Here is a 20287-nt window from a genome sequence, read left to right as displayed (position 1 = left end):
ATGGATCCTCGAAACATGGAGGCCACCATGTTGCTTGATGATTGGTCCAAAGCCGAGTTGCGACAATAAGAGAATGAATGGGATCAAGCCGACGAGAGCCCAAATGATGAATTCACCGAGTCCGAACGATCCGAGCCCGGCGAGGACTACGATTAGGTAAGTTAAGGTAAAAGAACTATGTGGGCTTTGATTCATCATTATTCAATGAAGATACGTAGGCCACTCAAAATTGAGCTCAAGCCCTTAATTTTTTTCCCCCCCTGTTAGACAACTCTCTTTCGGAATTTATTGTAAACTTGTAATGAATTAGTTATTTAGTTAGTGTTAGTTAGTTTACTTATTCAATTTTGAAGATTGTAATTTGTATCCTTATAATATTTTTTGTATACATAGAATAAATTCAATTTTTATGCATTATTTTGATTGTCAATGTGTTAGAATTATTGTACTTTTATTGTATTTCAATTTTCAACACAAGTCATTTAATAATTAAAAAAAAAGCACAAGCATTACTTAAGAATTAAGATGACATAACAAAATATCATGTTAAAAATATATTAATTGTCATGTTTATAAAATATAAATTTTCAACAAGTCATTTAATTTAAAAATATGACATAAAAGATATTACATGTTTATATTTTCGATTTCAACACATGTTTATATTTTATATTGTAAGTTGAATTAAAATTTTGAAATTTCATCACAAATCATTTAATTTCATAAAATATACATTTTCAAGTTTCAACACAAGTCATTTAATTTAAAAATATGACATAGAAAATATTACATATTTATATTTTCGATTACAACAAATGTTTATATTTTATATTGTAAGTTGAATTAAAATTTTGAAATTTCATCACAAATCATTTAATTTCATAAAATATACATTTTCAACACAAGTCATTTAATTTAAAAATATGACATAAAAACTATTACATGTTTATATTTTCAATTTCAACACATGTTTATATTTTATATTTAAAGTTGAATTTAAAATTTGAAATTTCATCACAAATCATTTAATTTCATAAAATATACATTTTCAACACAAGTCATTTAATTTTAAAATATGACATAAAAACTATTACATGTTTATATTTTCGATTTCAACACATGTTTATAATTTATATTTAAAGTTGAATTAAAATTTGGAAATTTCATCACAAATTCACAATCATTTAATTTCATAAAATATAAATTTTCAACACAAGTCATTTAATTTTAAAATATGACATAAATCATTTAATTGCATAAAAGGAAAAAAATATGACATAAATCATTTAATTTCATCACAATCATTAAATTTTCAACACAAGTCATTTATATAATATATTTTAAGATTTAAGTTGAATTAGAATTTTGAAATTTCATCACAAATCATTTAATTTCATAAAAAAGAATACAAAAAAAAATTGAAAAAAAAAAGCCCGGAACCGCCGGTTTTCGGCCCGACCCGGAACCGCCGGTTCAGGGTCAGGAAACCGGCCCTTTACATTTCATCCGGGCCGGTTCAGGTTCACGGAAATTTCGAACCTGAACTGTCGGTTCGGGCCCGGAACCGGCGGCACCACTAGGCTATAGGATAAAACAGTAAATTTATTATTTTATTATTATTATTATTTTAGGTCGGGGCTATACAGAGTAAAATGGAGGCTACAAATAGAATTACCCAAAGAGGAATTGCATTGGGCCAGTTACAGCTAAAAACCCGATGAAGTTTTTTGTCAATGGGCCGAAGCCCAGAATGAAATCCCAAGCTCCAAAAGAGGGCCGCTATTGACAGTGGCAAGAGCTATATAACGTGGCAACAACCCTAATTTGCAAAACCCTAGCTTCTGCCACTGCTTTCGTTGCAGCCGAGAGTGGTTTAGTGAGCTGCCTGCTCAAGATTTCAGATCCATCCAACAATGGCGACCGCAAGGAATGTTAAGGACGTTTCTCCCCACGAGTTCGTTAAAGCTTACGCCGCTCACCTCAAGCGCTCCGGAAAGGTTCAATTTTTTCTTTACGTTTTTCTGTAAATTTTGACGATTTACAATGTAATTTCCAAAATTTTGTTGTTTGACGCATGATATCTTCATTGTTTGTTGGGAATTTGTTGCGAATAAATTTGGGTGGTGATTTGTAATTTTGAAGGAATACTGGAATAATGCTTGAATGTGAATGTTCTTTTATCATTTAGCAGCTTCGTAATTCAAACGCCTTCATTGAAATAAACAGTGATAGAGAGAACAGTGAGTTTGTATAAATATTGATAGAGAGAAACAGGTAGTATTTTTTTTTTTTTTTAATCACGGAGATGAATATTTATTCAAGAGAAGCATGAGTACTAGTGTTTTTATTTATGTTTACACTCCAAGCAAGAACTCTATGTAGTAATGTAGCAATTTTGATCGTTTGTTTTACTCATTGTCTATACAATAGATGGAGCTTCCCGAGTGGACCGATATCGTGAAAACCGGCGTATTGAAAGAACTTGCACCGTATGATCCTGATTGGTATTACATCAGGGCTGGTAATCACCCTCTACCTATACTCTTATTTTTTCCGTAAGCATACCTCTTTTCAAGTGTTGTTTCAGAATTATGTTTTTCTCAAGTTATTTTGTTAGTTTTTATAATTATTAGCCACTATTTAGTACCATCTTTATCTGTAGATTCATGATCCTATTGTTTATAGCCCAGTACTATTATGCTGTATTCATAATTAATAATAAGCTGCTTGATTTTGCAGCTTCCATGGCTAGGAAGATATACTTGAGGGGAGGTCTTGGCGTTGGGGCATTCCGTAGGATTTATGGTGGAAGCAAGAGGAATGGAAGCCGTCCGCCCCATTTTGGCAAAAGCAGTGGATCGGTTGCTCGTCACATTCTGCAGCAGTTGCAGAACATGAACATTGTAGAGCTTGATACAAGGGGGTAAGGCCATGTCTAGTTTTATTCAATTTAATTTATGTGCATTCTTTCTTGTAGCAGAAGAGTATGTTGCTTGGCTTCCTAGAAGTCCATTGTCTCTTAATATTTGTGTTTCTTGTTGAATTTGGTGATATAATTTAGATATTGATAACACTTGTTACAAAACTATGAAATAATCCATGGCTATAGCATATCCCTTATTGTATTGAAGTCTGGAATGGATACCGTAGATGCTTGTGTGCGGGCTTAGGTGCTAGTCGTCAATTAGGTTCTTCAACTGAGAATTCTACAACGTTGATTTCCTCTTGCTTGCAGTAGCATACTAGCATGTGTGATCCTCTAATGTTCTGTTATGCATCACTTGTTTTACAGAGGACGAAAGATCACATCTAGCGGCCAACGGGACCTCGACCAAGTTGCTGGAAGAATTGTTGTCGTTGCTCCATAGATTCATTGTTTAGCTGTGTTTTAGCTTTGTTGAGAACCTTCGTCGGCAGGAATATGGTTGAACAATTTTTTGTTTGAAAATGTTTTGACTATTCTAATTTTGGCTGTTGATTTTCAAAGAGATGTACTTGGATCGTTTGAGTTTAATCTTAATATATCATCTAGTTAGCGGTAACAATGTTCCATTTCCGTTGAAAGGTTCTTTACAATCTGATGTCAAAAGTTTACAATTTTTATTATAGTATCCATGTGTAATGCTCTGCGCAGTTCATTTATTTAAGTGATGGAGTATTTGTCAATTGTCATTGGTTGATTAGAATAAAGTAAATTATGTTGTTATTTATGGCGTCTCCATGTTTTACTTTATATGATCAAAAGCGTAAATTTTTGTGTTGCCTCCCAATTGAAATAATTTTTTGAATATCATGATGCCATCAGAGGTTTTTATTCTGTTGTTTTGATATGTTAGAATGAGTTTTAATGTCTCCATAAATGGAAGCAGTATGTATTATATCTAGAGAACTCTATGTTTTGATGCCATGGTCGATATTTTTTTTAATGCATCGAAGTGAACAAAATATATATGCAATTTACACCAGACCAAAGCTACTGGAAGATAGATAGAATCACAATTTATTTTTTCAATTTTTAGCATTTTTTAAAAAATGTCTCCAACCGAACATAATATTGAGAATTTTTAAAATTTAGAAGATTTTCTGCAATTTTATATTGAGAATAATGCAGATTCTGAGTGACTTACATACATCATATATGTAAGTAACATAATAACTATCCTGTTACAATCAAATGAATTGTGTCTATATAAAAGGGTTAATTACACGGTGAACAAATGAAGTATCAAATTTTAAACTAACTGAAAAATAAAAGGGTTAATTACACGAAAAATCATGAACTTTGGTCAGATTTTCAAGTTTTACATGAATTTTTTTTTTAATCAAATTTTTTCTGAACTTAACCAACTGATCAATTTTGTCATGGTTTTTACCTCCGATGATGCTCCGGTCTGAGTTGGCGCCTACGTGGCATTAATAGATACGACGCCGTTTTATAAGAGTGTATTGAAAGACGTCGTTTTGAATGGAATTCACGTCAAACGACGTCGCTTCATTCCTTAGGGTTAAATAAGATTAATCCTAACATAATTTCACCGCAATTTTATTACATTCACCATTATCAAAAGCTTGACTGCACCTGTTTGGGGAGAAATTGACTTGGGGAAGACGAGATTTTGCAAGAACACGCCGAGAAGAAGACCCATTCCAGGAGAGATTGAAGACGATATTTTTGCAGAATGGGGGACAAGTATATTCCTTTGCCACTGTATAGAATTTGTGAACCCTAGCTTTTTGCCGCCCTTATTTTAAGCTTTGGCGGTCTTGTCAGCTCTGGCGATGGAAATCTACTCTGGCAAGTGTTATCAGCTCTGGCAATAGAAATCTACTCTGGTAATATATTCCAGCTCTAGTGAATAAACGTCGGCTCTGTCGAGTTTAGTCAGCTCTGGCGAGTGTGAGGCTCGGCCGCTGTCCTTATGAACAATTAGACATAAATCAGTCTGTGATGCACTGAACATAGCTATCAACTTATGCGGGGTCTAATTAATGCGGTGAAGGAGTTGGCCCCAATGGTAGAGCACATAAACTGTGCTCGCCATGTCTATATGAACTGGAAAAAGAATTTCAAAGGATGAATCAATGCTGGCAAGCAGTAAGGGCGACATACACAGAGGAATGAGATGAAGCAATGGATTAAGTAAACAAGACAGAAAATACAACCAAACTCACATCTCTGTTGGTGCACCTTAAGAATCGTCGCCCTAGGATTGAGTTGCGTTCTAGAAGTTTTCATCTCCACTGGAACTCGGCACGTGCATTGAGGGAATGACAAGGGTGTGGCCATGGAGGTGGGGCCTGAACATGAGGAGCCCGAGCACTGCATCTTCTTCTTCATCCCTAAACCCTAAGCGAGGCAAATGAGAGTTTGATTTTGAATTTGCCCAAATCAATACCTGAATCGGTGATTTAAATTAGAATTGTGTCAAAACGACATAGTTTTAGGTGTTATTAAATGTCGTCATCTCTTGTTCCCGCCGGCGATGCCACGTCAATTTTGAGATTAACTTAAAGAATGCCATGTCAGCACTCTATTTGGGGTTTTCTCAAAACCATGGCAAAATTGATCAGTTGGTTAAGTTCAGGGAAAATTTGATTAAAAAAAAAAAAAAGTTAATGGAAAACTTGAAAATCTAACCCAAGTTCATGATTTTTCGCGTAATTAACCATAAATAAAATAAAAATCTTGTATCATCGATAGATTCCAAACATGCCCAATAGAAAGAGATGTATGTGGGGCCATTCTTACAACACTTAAGTCCGCTTTGTTCCGAAACAAGCTGCTATCAGAACTCCAGACGAAATGAAATCAATAAATCTGGCACACCATTGTGCCAAGCAAACATATTTTTAGCACCCAAAATTGCAAGCCTCTCACAATTTTTATTGCAAACATATACAAATGGAAATAATGAATGACCAAAAAAGAGAGAAAGAATTACTAGTGTATGACTATGACACACTCAATTATTCCAATCATCGTTCACTGGCAATACGCTGTGAAGTCATCCAAAGACAAGTTACATTTGATCTTCTTCTGTTGAGGTAGGTTGAACTTGGGTTCTTTTGGTATAGTCGGTTGCTTCTCGGACCTGTGATACGAATGAACACAGAGTCGCGATATTATGTGATTGTTCTTTGCAAGTATAGTTTGCTCGACAGCGTTTACAAGTGTGTCTCACCTTCTAGGGATGAAGGGCCTGTCAAAATACGGCATTGGTTGAGCTTTTGGAACGAGCTCCTTCCTCAGTCTCCGGATTTCTTCTTCTTCTGCCAGCTGCAGCAAAAGCAGGAATATTTAGAATCTCCAAAGAGAATAACTTCATGTTGATTTACAAACTTTTGCAATGTAGTTGTGGAGTTAGTTACCTTCTGCTGTCTCTCTCTTTCCATCCGATACTGTTCAATCAGATTCATTTTCATGGCAACCTAAAGAGAAGACAATGAAATTCAGTAACTAAGGGGAAAAATTACAACAGAACTGCCTAACTGTCTACTTGTAGGGAATAAACTAAATCCAAATAGAAAGTGCATAAAAATCAAAGAATTGTGACTTTCAAAAAAAAAAAAAATCAAAGAATTGTGATATGTATGTAGATGGCAATTCGTGTTGTTGGATGGAAGAAGCACACAAGATTGGCTCACAAATCAATAGAACATGTTTGCATTAATAAGTTGAGTTCATATAATTCACTCTAATTCAAGAGAAATACCTGATGATCAAATTCAGATCGATCTACAGCCCGCACATCACTGTGCAACACAAGATCAACTGGCCTTGTGATTTCTTTAACCGGAGGCTTCACCAAACACTGAGAAATCACAATTCAGATTATTGAATTAAACAAAGTAAATTGTTTATGGCCTAAATATTTTGAGCCAGATGGAAAACAAAGATTGACCAGAACAGTATAATTAGATCTCGATCAACATATCAACACAAGACTGGTAGTACATAACCTATAGAAATGGGCACATGGAATACAATCATATAAATTTGAAAAAAGCCAACATTTTGGCAAGCCCGATCAGGGTGGGTCGGGTGCTTGGTGCTCAAGTCAATACTTTCACATAGCATGATATCTGATATCATTAAAAAGAAAAGATAGGAGTTCCTCTAACAATAATAACATGCCAACATTAGCCTATCATCAGCTCTATGAAGTTTTCAATGCTTTTGAGCAAATGATATGCATAAAACCTGACAAGAACAGAACCGACATTCATATATGGGGCACGCACGAAAGAGAGCATGAACCAGTTATAAAAGCTTTACCTCTGGTTCATCTGTTGTCCAAGGAAGACCCTGCGCTATAGGTACCCTCATCTTCTCCTCTTCTTCAATCATCTGTTGTAACTTTTTCAGGAATTCTTCCTCCTTGCATCTTCCTCTTTCCTGCAGTAGGAAAATTGCCAATGTTTAAGTTATTTGAGAGATGCAAACGATTAAAGGGAACACATCCAAGCATCTACTTAGGAGGCAATCAATTTCATGATCACACTCAGTCCTGCTTTAAATCGAACAAAGTGATTCAACTGTTGCCTCTACTTCTTGTCAACGAAACACATACTATCATCATTACATCTGAACTACAGAACCCAACTGGCTGCTCAAAATATACGCTCAAACGATACTGCCTATCTTTCTCACTATCACCATTACACCTGCTTGGCATAGAGAATCAAAATGTTTTTGTGCACGGAACCTATTAATTAGTTAGTTAATAAACCTCCTCTTTCAGCAAAACATACTCCTTGCAATGTTTCCCAGAATAAACTTACAGATATATATCTTTACATGAAAATTGAAAACACTGTCTGCTTAGTTTTCACTTCCAATGTGAAGTCTCCAACATTCTATCTTCTACAAATTATATATAGTACCTCTGTTCTGAGCATGAAAGGCTTTTGAGAGGTTACTTTCCGCTGCTTCCTCTTCCAGAGTCTTCTAGTGCGAACTGCAGCTGATTCAGTACTCTGCACATGTGAAAACAAAGATAAGAACACACCCAAAAATGAGAAACGATTGGCATCAATAAAGCAAGGTCAAAAGTTCTCACACTTCGCCTGTTTTTTTGACCACCCGTAGACGTTATGGTTGAAATACTGCTGCAAAGACACATATATCAGTTGAGAACCAAACAACATAAATAATAAGACACATATGTCATCATTCAACTAACCTTCCATCATTGCTGTCTAATGAATATGATCGACGAAGATCAAGGCCTAAGCTCTCTGATGTCAGATAAAAGTTTGATGGACAAAACGAAGAAGATGAAACCTGTGTCTCTGGAGCCTTAGGTCGTTGCTCCAGTCCATCCGAGTCTACACCAACTTTATCATTCTCCGCCTCCTCAACATCATTGTCCTCAGAAATCCCCGATTTGAACATCGAAAGCTTCTCAAATTCCTTCACCAAATTCATCACCCTGCCAGATCCTGGCGTCCGTACTCGCACTTTTGCATCTTCCAACAACCTATCCCTACTCCTCTTCACACCCGTATCATCATTCGCCGTGGATTCGTCAACGTCAACCTTGTTTTCCCTATTAATTTCTGATAAGGCACCATCTCCCTCCAATTTCGTTTCGAGTTTTACGCTTTCCTTCTGAGTCATCAAATCGAACTCCTCTAGTTTATCGGAAACCTCATCTTCGATTTCATCCCGGTTCTTGAAAAAATCTTCCTGAGAGGCGCGCAGACTCTCATACGCCACACACAGGCACTTGTATTTACCAGTCGCCTTCTTACACTTCTCACAAGCCGCCGCCGCCGCCCCCGCCGCCGCAGCCCCCAGGGAACTCTGCTCTTGGTTGCGCGCTTTCTTCTTCGCGATCACGAACTTCCTCTCTCGAATCTTCTTCTTCGGCGACGGCGAGGCCAGAATCAGCTGCTTAGGGTTAGGGTTTGGGTTTCTGGAGGCAGATTTCTTGGCGCTCTTTTCGGATTTGGTGATCAATGAAGAATTCGAGAACTTCGACACCGGACTCGAAACGTTTGGATTTACATTCTCGGAATGGCGTAGGGATTCATTCAACTTCGATCGGGCGGTTTTTTCTTTCGCAGGAGTAACCGCGCCGCCCGATTTCGAACTTGAATCCATGGGGAAATTCACTTCACCGGACAATTACTCGAACACTCGGTTTCTATAGAGAGAAATCAGAGGCTTACTGCTACTCGTTTATGAGATAAGATTTTTGCTGGATTTACAGAGTAAATTTCGCAGTTCATTGGTGAAGGAAATCGGGAAATGAAGAATGGGGAAGAAAATAACGTTGAGCTTCGACGCTCTGTTTCTAACGGCTACTTTTCTTTGCTTTGATTTTGGAGCGTTTGATTGATTATTTTGAATATTCACGTGAGTTTAAACCGTCGGATTTTTGCCTCTTACATTACCGTTGTCTTCTGGCTAAACATTTTTGGATTATTGAACTTGCTATAAAAGACATGCTATTAGAATAATGAAAGATAATGATGTGATCAAAAATAAAATAAGGTAATAATATGATAATAACGAATTTTCTTACAATGATGAAATAAAATTTTATTAAAAAGAAAGAGAAAACCTAAAAATCCATGAAGTACACAAAGACGTAAACTGAGGGTCATCAGGTCTCATTAAAACTTTCTCGGAACAAAATTCAACGGGAAAAAAGAAAATTTCTTACAATAATTATGCATTTCTTGATTAATAAATGTATTTTGTTATATTCACACAATCACATTACTAGCAATTGGGATATGCACGACAATTTAGAATCACGGATGATAAATACTCCCTCCGTCCACCAATTCAAGGCCTACTTGCCTTTTTGGTCCGTCCACAAAAACAAGGCCTACCTATTTTTGGTAAGTTTTTATTCATTATTTAATCAAAAAAGTCAAAGATTCTTTACAAAAAAATGGGACCCTTTCTCCACTCAACTAATAAAAATACACTTTTTCTTAAAAAGTGGGACCATTTCTCCACTCAACTAATAAAAATACACTTTTTTCTTAAAACCCGTGTTTTTTCATATAGGCCTTTAATTGGTGGACGGAGGGAGTAAATTCTTACTATGGGGTGTATTGGTTGTAGAGTCTGTAAGTTGTTTTTGGACTTTGAAAGTATGGAGATATTCAATCCAAACTTTTAAAAGTCTTTAAAAATTTAGAAGTACTTCCTCCATCCCACGAATCTTGGCACGCTTTCCTTTTTGGGCCGTCCCACGAATCTTGACACTATTTTCAAATAAGATACTCCCTCCGTCCCAATAAACTTGTCCCACTTTCCTTTTTGGGTTGTCCCAATAAACTTGTCCCATTTCATTTTTTAGTAAAAATTAGGGGTCTCATTAAAAATTAATTAAACACATTTTAATTAACTTTGTTAATTAAATCCCTTCCTATTCCCTACTGCACTCGTCTCTCTCTTTCTCTCTCTATCAGCCGCCTCGTTTCCATCCTCCAGAAAACTCTAAAATCATCAGCCCCATTCGAGCGGCGCCGCCACCACTTCCCCCCTCTGTTGGTGGCCGGTGCTCGTCGGCTATTGTTGGGCGACGTATTGCATATATTCGGCACGTACAGGGCTCTCTCTCTCCACTGGTCGCCTCTTCTCGTTTCTCCCGGAAATCCCAAAATCGCCGGTCCAAATCGACCGGCGCCGCCTCCGCTTCAGTCAATTTCTGTATCCCTTTGGTTAGTCGGCTCCAAATTTCTGGTGTTCGTTGGTTACTGTGAAACCCCTAAAATTTCACAGATCTAAGACGAGACCGATTCGGCCGAGTCGCGGCTCTGCTTCTCTCAGGATCGCTACATCTTCCACATCCTCCGCACCGATGGCATCACGTTTCTCTGTATGGCCAACGACACCTTCGGGAGTAAGCCTCCGTTCCCAAATCGAGTGAATTTATTTTTTAATTTTGTGGTTCAGGGTTTAATACATTGTTGTTCCCTGCCTGGGCGTGAATTAGGTTGTCATACTCATATCGATTTTAGGGTATCGTAGATGCTGAATTTTTTAAACTACACTAGGTGATGATGTATTGTAGATTTGCACAGCGCTATATGATTTTGTGTTTATGAAATTGATTTGTTGATTTAGTTGGACTTTACTTGTATGCGATGGAGCAGTGAGGAAGTATTATGTTCATCTATGATTCTGTGTTCTTTTGAAACTTGGTTGAGTAATGTAATGCTTTGATGCAGGAAGGATCCCATTCTCGTATTTGGAGGATATCCAGATGAGGTTTATGAAGAATTATGGGAGAGTTGCTCCTTATTTGAGAAGTCAGTCAACCTTATTTGAGTTAAACATAAGAATAATTAAGATTTACTTACTTTTTGTTAAATATGTGGGACCTCTTACTTTACAACACTAATTCAACACTCCTTAATCTCCGTGCCCAAAAGAAATGGGACAAGTTTATTGGGACGGAGGGAGTAATAATTAGTCCTTAAGGGGTCTTAATTACATTCTCTCTCCTACTTTATCACTTTATTACATTCTCTCTTCTACTTTATCACTTTTATACTTTATTACCTATACACTTAAAACACTAGTCTACAACTCCTTAATTCCCGTGGCGAAACTAAACGTGTCAAGATTCGTGGGACGGAGAGAGTATTCATTATGAATTTTAAAAAGTCTTACAAAATCCTTAGGTATCCAAAAGTTTGTGGATTTTCATGCATTCTACTTTAAAAATACAAAGAGAGAAATTTCATCTCATCACACGAGATTTCTGTGGATTCTTTCACCACTACTTTGTCCAGCGCTCGCTCGAGACCAATGAGCACCGGTGCTTTGAGCATCAAGCATTTCAATGGTTGCTAGGCTCCAACTCTGGTTCCAGCAGTCGCTGGGCACCGGCCGACGTTGGGTTGCTCCGGTTCCAGCGGTAGTTGGGCTCCAGCCGGCGCTGGGTTGTTGTCTTCCTAATTCATATCAAGTCGATGAAAATTTATAAAAATCAATAAAAAAAACTTAGAGTCTATGGATTTCTTAAATTCACAAAAATCCATGGATCTTTTAAAATCTATGAATTAGGAAAAGGCAACAACCTAGCGTCGGCTGGAGCCCAACTAGCGCTGAAATCGGAGCAACCCAACATCGGCCGGTGCTCAGCGACCGTTGCAACCGGAGCTAGAGCCCAGCAACCGCTGAGATGCTTGATGCTCCAAGCGCCAGTGCTCGTTGGTCTCGAGCGAGCACTGGACAGAAGAGAGGTGAAAGAATCCACAGAAATCTCGTGTGATGAGGTGAGATTTCTCTCTTTTTATTTTTTAAGGAGAATCCATTAAAATCCATAGAATTTTAAAATCCACAGACTTTTGGATAGCTAAGAATTTTTTAAGATTTTTTAAAATCCATATTGAATACCTCTAAATTTTTAAAGACTTTTATAAGTTTGGATTGAATACCCCCAAACTTTCAAAGTCTAAAAAAATCCTACAGACTCTACAACCAATACACCCCTCCTACATGTAGCCTTTTAGATAATTTTAAATTCACAAAATCTCCTGTACATCCGGGTTGACGCGTACCCAAATCCTAACCTGCATGGTAATTCAAACCTGCATCCTAACCCAAATCATGTAAATGATACTGCTTATAATTGACACTATTCAATTATATAAATGGCACTGTAACATTTTAAAATGTTGTAGTATCATTTTCAATATTATAGTGTTATTTAAAATATTATAATGTCCTTTATAATCTTATAGTGTCAATTACAGGAAGTGTCATTTATATTTCTGAATAGTGTCAATTATACACAGTATCATTTACAATGTTATAGTGTCATTTATAGGCAGTGTCATTTGTATAACAGAATAGTGTCAATTACAGACAATGTCATTTGTATAACCAAATAGTGTCAGTTACACGATTTGAGTCAGGATACGAATTTAAATTAAAATACAGGTCAAGATCTGAATACGGGTCAACCCGGGTATACGATATATCCGAGTGTACCCAAAACCACCTCTTTTGAATTAACACAAATTCTCATGTACCCATCATTCGATAATTAGTTTGTATTATTATTCTTAAACATTTTTTTTAAAACACTTTTCGTATCAAAATATAAGATGTTTTATTCTGGGAGTCGAATTAAATTTCATTATCTTCGAACTCTCTTGAACTACTACAATGTCTCGGAACAAATTTGTACATTAGTATTATTCTGATTAACGAAATCTCCTCATTTCGTTCACAAAAAGAAAAGAAGATCTAGAGAAACCCTCCCAACAAGTATAAAAGGTTAAACCATGATCAAATCATTTTGACATATACAGACTACTTTTTCACCACCAAATTTTCTCTCTACTATTTTAATTCCTTCAAATAAGTATTAATTACTAACTTTGATTCATTAAAAAATATTTAAATGAATGTTAAATTAAAGATTACGAGAAGAACTTTAATTCGATGTAAAAATTATGAAAAGGTTGTGATAATTTAAAGTATTAAAATTATTATTTTTCGTTCTCATTTACCTCTAATGTTAAAAATCATACTCTTTTTTGGTTTTGTTTTCGTTTGTTGGTGAAAAAAATAAGTAGATGACATTTTTTTCTTTCAAAAAAGTTTACATGATTGTTTAATTATTATTAAAATGATTTTATAAAAAGAAAAGAAAAAACAAACCTAACGAATCATTGAAAGCACAAAAATAACAGACTAAGAGTTGAGCCTCATTAAAACTTCTTAAGGAAAACCCAATGGAAAACCTTAAAGAGAGAGAGAGAGAGAGAGAGAGAGAGAGAAAAAAAAAAGAGTACTCGTACAGTAAAACAACGCCCCAATAGACCAGAGATGGACAAGAAGCGAAAAGACGACAGAGAGTAAGCTTCGGACTAATCATCACCCAACCAACGTCGACCCGACAAGACACGATAGTGATAAGATAAAAATGGAACTCCGAACTAATCATCGCTCCAAATTTATCCGTATCCCCACCTTGTCAAAAAAGGAAACAAAGAAGAAAAACTCGGAAAGCACTTAAACTTAAATATTTCTAAATTATAGCAATTTTTAATGCAATTAAGGAGAAGGAAAATTATATTTATATAAATATAATTTGTAAAGCAAATTATTAGTATATCTTTAAATTAGATTTTATATAGAATTATTTAATTACGTGTACTTTATTTATTTTTATAAACATATTTGTTGTTATATTTCTTTTTTTATATTATTCTTATTTTATTTATTAATTTTGGGATATTTCAATATGAACTTTTTATAATAATACAATTTAGATTTTTAATAGCCCAAAATTATTGTATTAAGTTATAATGATGGTTTAGTGCTATTTGCTCAAAATGAGATTTGACTTTATTATTTGCTTTACAAACTATGAATTTACTTATCATACGTATTTAGTTATTCTTATACAATAACCATTAAATTGATAATATTGGTATTATACATTGTTTTGAATGAAATACTAATATTTAAATAAGCATAACTTTTTTTTATTACCAATTAATTTACTTCATAAATAATGATATTTTTATATAATTTAATTTTTAAAAATAATAAATAAATATATTATGGCGCACTAGTTAGATTCAAAACAATAGTTTTTATTTAAATAATTAAACTTTAACTCGAGTTGGAGAGGCTCCTTTCATGATTAAATTTAGAATCAATAAATCTAACGATAAAATAGCAATGGGCCATTATATTTTATGTTTTTCCAAAGCCATACGTTGCGGACTGGGTCCACATCTGCAATGCAAAATAATCACGTTTTTTTAGCATACAAAATAATCATGAATTCATCATGAAGAAAAACGCCTATTTAGTAACGCCAATTATTTCATGGTAGCTTAAATGTCAGTCATGTTTAAATTTCTGCAGGCAAGTATCAGCTTTATTTAATCTTTAAGTTAGCGCAATCTCTTAAAAATAACAACAAAACTGTGGCGGTCCACACACTAAATATATTTAATTTATTTTTTAAAAATGAAAAAATTAATTGTTTTATTGTATAATTTAAATTATAATTATTTTATCTTTATTTTTTTAAATAAAAATTACAAAAAATACTATAAAAATAACTACAATAAGAACAATACATTAATAACTAAATCCCTTTTTTTATTTAAAAAATAAATTATTTTTTTTTCACTTAACTAGATTATGGGCAGCGACAATGTGACTATTAGCATCACTCTAAAAATAAATAAGTTAAAATGGTGGATTTGAAAACATCAATTATAACAATAAAAAAAAAAATTAAATGAGAGGAGTAGGAGATGCTAAATAGTCACATTGTGGCTGCCCAAAAACTAATTAATTAGTAAAAAATTAATTAATTTAATTTACTTTTAAATAAAAATAAGAATTAGTAAAAAATAAATATTATCTTCCTTAAATAAATAATCAATTCACAATATCCTCGTTGATATTTCTCGAAGTTTAACAATGACATGTATGCATATGCATTTGCGATTTACAACCATCAAATTGTCGGTCTGTAATGAATAGTTAAGTTAGGATTAATGTGCGTGTGTTGGCCTAGCGGTAGGAGGTTAATGCTCAAAACATGAGGTTTTGGGTTTGAGTCCTCCGTTGTGGGGTCTTTAAATTTTCTTTATTTAATTATGTAATTTATTAAAAAAAGTTAAGTTAGAATTAGTTTTGGGTTTGAGTCCTCCGTTGTGGGGTCTTTAAATTTTCTTTATTTAATTATGTAATTTATTAAAAAAAATTAAGTTAGAATTAATACATGAATAAATTGTATTTGTAGTTATATTATGAAACATTCGGTCAAAATTTAGTTGCATGCTTATAGCTCAAAATTTTGTGTATGATTTTCGGTGTCAAAGTCTGTAAAATGAATTATCAAATGGATTGTGGCATTGTCAATATGTAGTAGCCCGCTCTTTTAATTATGATTGAAACTAGTAAATGCAATTTTTATAAATGAATCCAGCTTATGATCCTGATTTTTTTTTTATCAGAGACGGAGTTATTATTTTAGCCTTATGCTTTTATAATGTATGAGAAAAACGCGATGAGGATTATTGAGCCATTCAATAATTATTGTTTCCAAGTTATAACTGACTTAGCAAAGTCATATTATTTATTAATCGAGAAATACTAACAGTTATATTTTATTAGTGCTACTAGAAGTCGAGGAATTATTCCGACTGCAACGCAGATTAAATCTACGGATTTAATTTAAGTCATATTATAGTTTTTCAATATTGGAAACAAGGAAGCAGATACTAAACAGATACAGAAACGCGATGATTGAAAATCGAAGCCAGTATTTATTTACAGTTCACAGATTACAGGCTAGTTCCCAGCTTGGGGAAAATCGTCTAGTATATCACAAAAGCTGTAGACTCTACATGGCCTACTTATTGCCACTAACTCTTGTGCATAAAAATCATTAAAGCTAGTGGAATGGAATCCACTACCCTTTTGCTCCCCACCAACTCCACTACCCTTTGCTCCACCAACTCCACTCCACCAAACTTCCCACTTACTCCCTTCCCCACCACACGCAAGAATGCATCCAACATTCCCTTATACCTGCAGCAATCTCTTCATCATCTTCATTCTTCACTAAGGAACCGAAGAGTAGGAAGAAATTCTACATTCACTGTTCTGCCATCAAACCTCAAGAGGTAAGCTTCGGTCCATATCCTCCAATATCTTCCATATTCATTCTTGCAATCACTAAAGAGGCAAAATACGTTATTTTGTTCCAGTTATCGATTCCTTAATTCAACCACAAACAGCTAACGAACACCAAGCATAGCAGGTATATACTAAGCTCAACTCATTCAATCCATTCGTATTTCATCCAACAAGCATGATCGATTAAAGGATACTAAGCATACAATGAGTATATTCATAAAGAGACTTAGCAAACTCATATGATCTTTAGGCAGAAATCAGTATGTATATGTATTCTTTTCATAAGATATATGCATGAGAACTTTTATGATGCAGTAGCAAAGCCACACGCCATTAATCCCTTGCATAATCGACAATATAGAAACTAAGAGAGTTGAGTTATGTACTGCCAGACTAGAAATTCCTCTTCACAACAGAGTATTACTAACTTAGCAGAGTATTACTAACTTAGATTTATAAGGGGAAAAAGGAGTATTTTACTGTACCTGTTTCAATGTACCGAGAAGGGGCCGACTTGACTGTTCCGTCGAACGAGAGGGTGAACGGCGGCGACTCCAGGCGAAGCAGCAGCAGTCGGCGCTGACCACCGGACGAGCAGCAGCAACTCCAGTCGGCGGCGACTCCAGGCGAAGCAGCAGCCGCTCCAGACGGCGGCAATGGCTCCCAGACGACAGTAGCCCGTCGGATTTCAGACGGGGAGAGAGAGACGGCCACGACCGGCTCCGACCGTTCGCCGGATTCCAGACGGAGGTGCGACAGCAGCGACTTACCAGATGAGACTAAGGCTCGATTTTGGGTCTGCGATGAAGAGAGAGAACAACGCCGGTGGTTGACGCATCGGCATCCGAAACAGACCGGAGCCGACGGCCGCTGAACAGCCAAGGAAGAAGGCGGCGCTGCTGTCTTGGAGAAAAAGAGAGACGAGATCGAAAGAGAGGACAGCGCCGGGACTTAGACGACGCCGGGGTAAGACTCGTCGCCTGTAGAAGCCAACCAAAGCAGACGGCAGCTGAGTGGCCGGAGAAGAAGGGCCGATCGAGCGCCGATTGTGAGGAAGGGAGCAAGCGGCTCCTTGAGAGAGAAAAGAGAGAGGACCAACAGTTTTTGAGAAGAAAGAAAGAACCGATTTGGAGGAAAAGAAATTGGGCTTTTAGCATTTATTTACTTTGGGCCTCTTTTATTAATTCAATTGGGCTGCTCCTAATTTTCTTGATGGGCCGATATTTAGGCTGAGTTTATTAAGGAGTTGGGCTGATGCATATTTTATGATGGGCTATTATTCTAGTCCCATTTATATTTCGTTGGGCCAGTTTAATTCATCATTTGGGCCGATTAAATTGCCTTTCTGGGCTAAGATTAATTCTTTTCAGTCCACATTAATTATTATTTGGACCCCTATTTTAATTGTTTTGGGTCGAAGACTTTTTAAGTTGGGCTTTAATTCTTTTAAAGCTTGAGCTGAAGTTACTCCTTTGAGCTAAGCCTAGCAGTATCAATTTTTGATGGAGTCCAATTATTTATCAGTGGGTGAGCCGATTCGTATTCAGTAAATGAGCCGCCCAGTTTATTTAATATTGTTTTTGGACTTCAGACTTTAAAGCAAGCCATTACTGTTTATTTCATTAAGGCCACTGGTTTATTTAATTAATTGGCTACTCTCTTTTGAGCCTATTAATTATTTGAGGTTTAGTAATTATGTTTCTATCGAAAAGCCCGATAGTTTCCACGAGCTCACATCTTGAGAAAAGCCGAGTTAGTTCTTTTATTTCGAACGAGTACAAAGGCGAGATTTATTTCACGACTAGAATATTCCGATAAGGAAGGAAGAATCACAGCTTTATTCGACCGCGTTATATGAGAATTAATTAAATCTATTAACGTGGATTAATAGTAGAATTACCGATTATCGCTCAGAAGATTAGTTCATGCATACAAGATTCATGCATAGTTACATTACGCTTTCTCATTAATTGAGAATTTTCCTCGAATCAATGTCTTATTTTATATTCTCGTGATTAAGGTCAAGCGCGAGAGTAAGAACTACACAAGGAGTTAGAGTACCTTAGCAAAACTTTGCTATCAGGTGGGCAATTTCTTACGCGTAAATAAAATGCTATGCAAGTGTTATGCTTTAAAATGCAAATTGGATCTTCAAGTATGGTATGCTTTATTACGCTTAAATGAGTTAAGCTTTATTATGATGCACATTAAATGATTACGCTTATTTACGCTTGAATGCTTTACGCTGATAAGTTTATGCTTATGTTTGATGCTTGCGTCTGTTGGGGAAGGCCTCCCTCAACAGTACGATGCCGTGTCCGCTGAGGAGGGCCTTCCTCACGGCGCGATGCCCGTGTCCGCTGAGAGAGGCCTCTCTCGCGGCGCGATGCCAGTATGCCAGTATGCCAGTGTTACAGCGTCTATTGGGGGAGGCCTCCCTCAATAGTACGATGCCGTGACCGCTGAGGGAGGCTCCCCCTCACGGCGCGATGCCCGTGTTCGTTGGGGAAGGCCTTCTCCACGACACGATGTTTGTTAATGAAGATTGATGATGAAGAATGCCCTTATGCTATTTATGAATTTGGAAATGTTTAATGAGCAAAGGATATGAAAGAAACTCATGCCTCTTATGCGATATTGTGAAATTGTTAATGATGTTATGTTATATGCTTGGCAACTGCCCACTAAGTACTCTTGTACTTAGCCCTTCGATGTTTATGTTTGTGCAGGTTGAGCTGTGATGGGCGATGAAGTGTTGCTGAGTGGAGTTTTTGTCGAACTTAAAGTAGGCTCAGAAAGGATACATGTCTTCATACATGTATCACAGTTATGCTTTCCGCTGTAAACACTGATTATTTCAGTTACGCCTTCCGTTGCAAACTCTGATAATGTTTTAGCCAAGCCCCTAATGATGCCTTTTTCCTTTTAAGGAATATAACGCGTATACAAGTTCTTTGAGTACCCTTTTTATGCGAACTATGCCTTTTTCCTTTTTAAGGAATATTTCACGCATATTCAAGCTCTTTGAGTATTCTTTTATGCGCCCCTTTCTAAACCCGCTTCTTAATTTCCCTTCCCCAGTCATGGTTTTCCCGGATTAATTATCCTTAATTAAGGCCGGTCGTGACACAATAGGTACAAGTATACAACATTTTATTTACATGCACTTTGTCAATCGTTAAAATGAATTATCAAATGGAGATTCTAGCTATGATAGAAAATTTACCTATTAGTAAATATCACATCTAATTAAGTCGATTAATTTACATATACGGTGCCTATTAATTCATAACATAAAAATATTAAATATTTCCTCTTTGGGACGACCTAGAGGTTAAGTTGGTATTTTAATAATCTAATATCAAGATTTTAGGTTTAAATTTCACCAACGTTTTTATAGGTTCAAACCTGTTACACTTGGTTTTTCAAGTATAATTTTACCCGTCCCATGTGATTAGCCTATTGTAAAGAAATATGGATTTACCCAGCACACATCGAATGTAGCGATATTGCATTTATTCAGTGCGCATCGAAGATAACGATACGTGAATTACCCGTCATGTGTGGTTTGCAGAATATTATTGCAATAGGAATGTGGTTTGCATGCTATTGCAAATGAAAAGAAAAAAAAATTTGCCT

The 20287-nt window shown here is 35.9% G+C and overlaps 2 protein-coding genes and 1 long non-coding RNA gene across 5 annotated transcripts; 2 read left to right on the top strand and 1 right to left on the bottom strand.

The window, feature by feature from the left end:
* Positions 1-1740: 1740 nt before the first annotated feature.
* On the top strand, positions 1741-3542 carry LOC130989654 (40S ribosomal protein S19-3). The gene is made up of 4 exons (XM_057913696.1): positions 1741-1997; positions 2431-2521; positions 2740-2923; positions 3293-3542. The coding sequence occupies exons 1-4, from the start codon at positions 1914-1916 to the stop codon at positions 3366-3368; spliced, it is 435 nt and encodes a 144-aa protein (XP_057769679.1). The 5' UTR covers positions 1741-1913; the 3' UTR covers positions 3369-3542.
* Positions 3543-5673: 2131 nt separating this feature from the next.
* On the bottom strand, positions 5674-9354 carry LOC130989630 (microtubule-destabilizing protein 60). 2 transcript variants are annotated; one of them, XM_057913658.1, is made up of 8 exons: positions 8184-9354; positions 8061-8109; positions 7885-7977; positions 7277-7396; positions 6714-6812; positions 6370-6429; positions 6183-6277; positions 5674-6092 (listed from the first exon to the last, which is right to left on the bottom strand). In XM_057913658.1, exons 1-8 carry the CDS (start codon positions 9104-9106, stop codon positions 5984-5986), a joined length of 1548 nt encoding a protein of 515 aa, XP_057769641.1. In that variant the 5' UTR covers positions 9107-9354; the 3' UTR covers positions 5674-5983. The 2 variants fall into 2 exon arrangements, with proteins under 2 accessions (XP_057769641.1, XP_057769642.1); XM_057913659.1 differs by having other exon boundaries at positions 8061-8106.
* Positions 9355-16129: 6775 nt separating this feature from the next.
* Positions 16130-19651, top strand: LOC130989660 (uncharacterized). 2 transcript variants are annotated; one of them, XR_009090711.1, is made up of 4 exons: positions 16130-16635; positions 16720-16772; positions 18669-18731; positions 19378-19651. It is a non-coding gene; the product is annotated as an uncharacterized LOC130989660 (long non-coding RNA). The 2 variants fall into 2 exon arrangements; XR_009090712.1 differs by having other exon boundaries at positions 16130-16772.
* The last annotated feature ends 636 nt before the right edge of the window (positions 19652-20287 follow it).

The sequence above is a fragment of the Salvia miltiorrhiza genome, chromosome 6, assembly GCF_028751815.1.
Source record: "Salvia miltiorrhiza cultivar Shanhuang (shh) chromosome 6, IMPLAD_Smil_shh, whole genome shotgun sequence".
Taxonomy (NCBI): domain Eukaryota; kingdom Viridiplantae; phylum Streptophyta; class Magnoliopsida; order Lamiales; family Lamiaceae; genus Salvia; species Salvia miltiorrhiza.
Note: the sequence above shows the minus strand (reverse complement) of the source record. Positions and strands in the feature narration are given on the sequence as shown.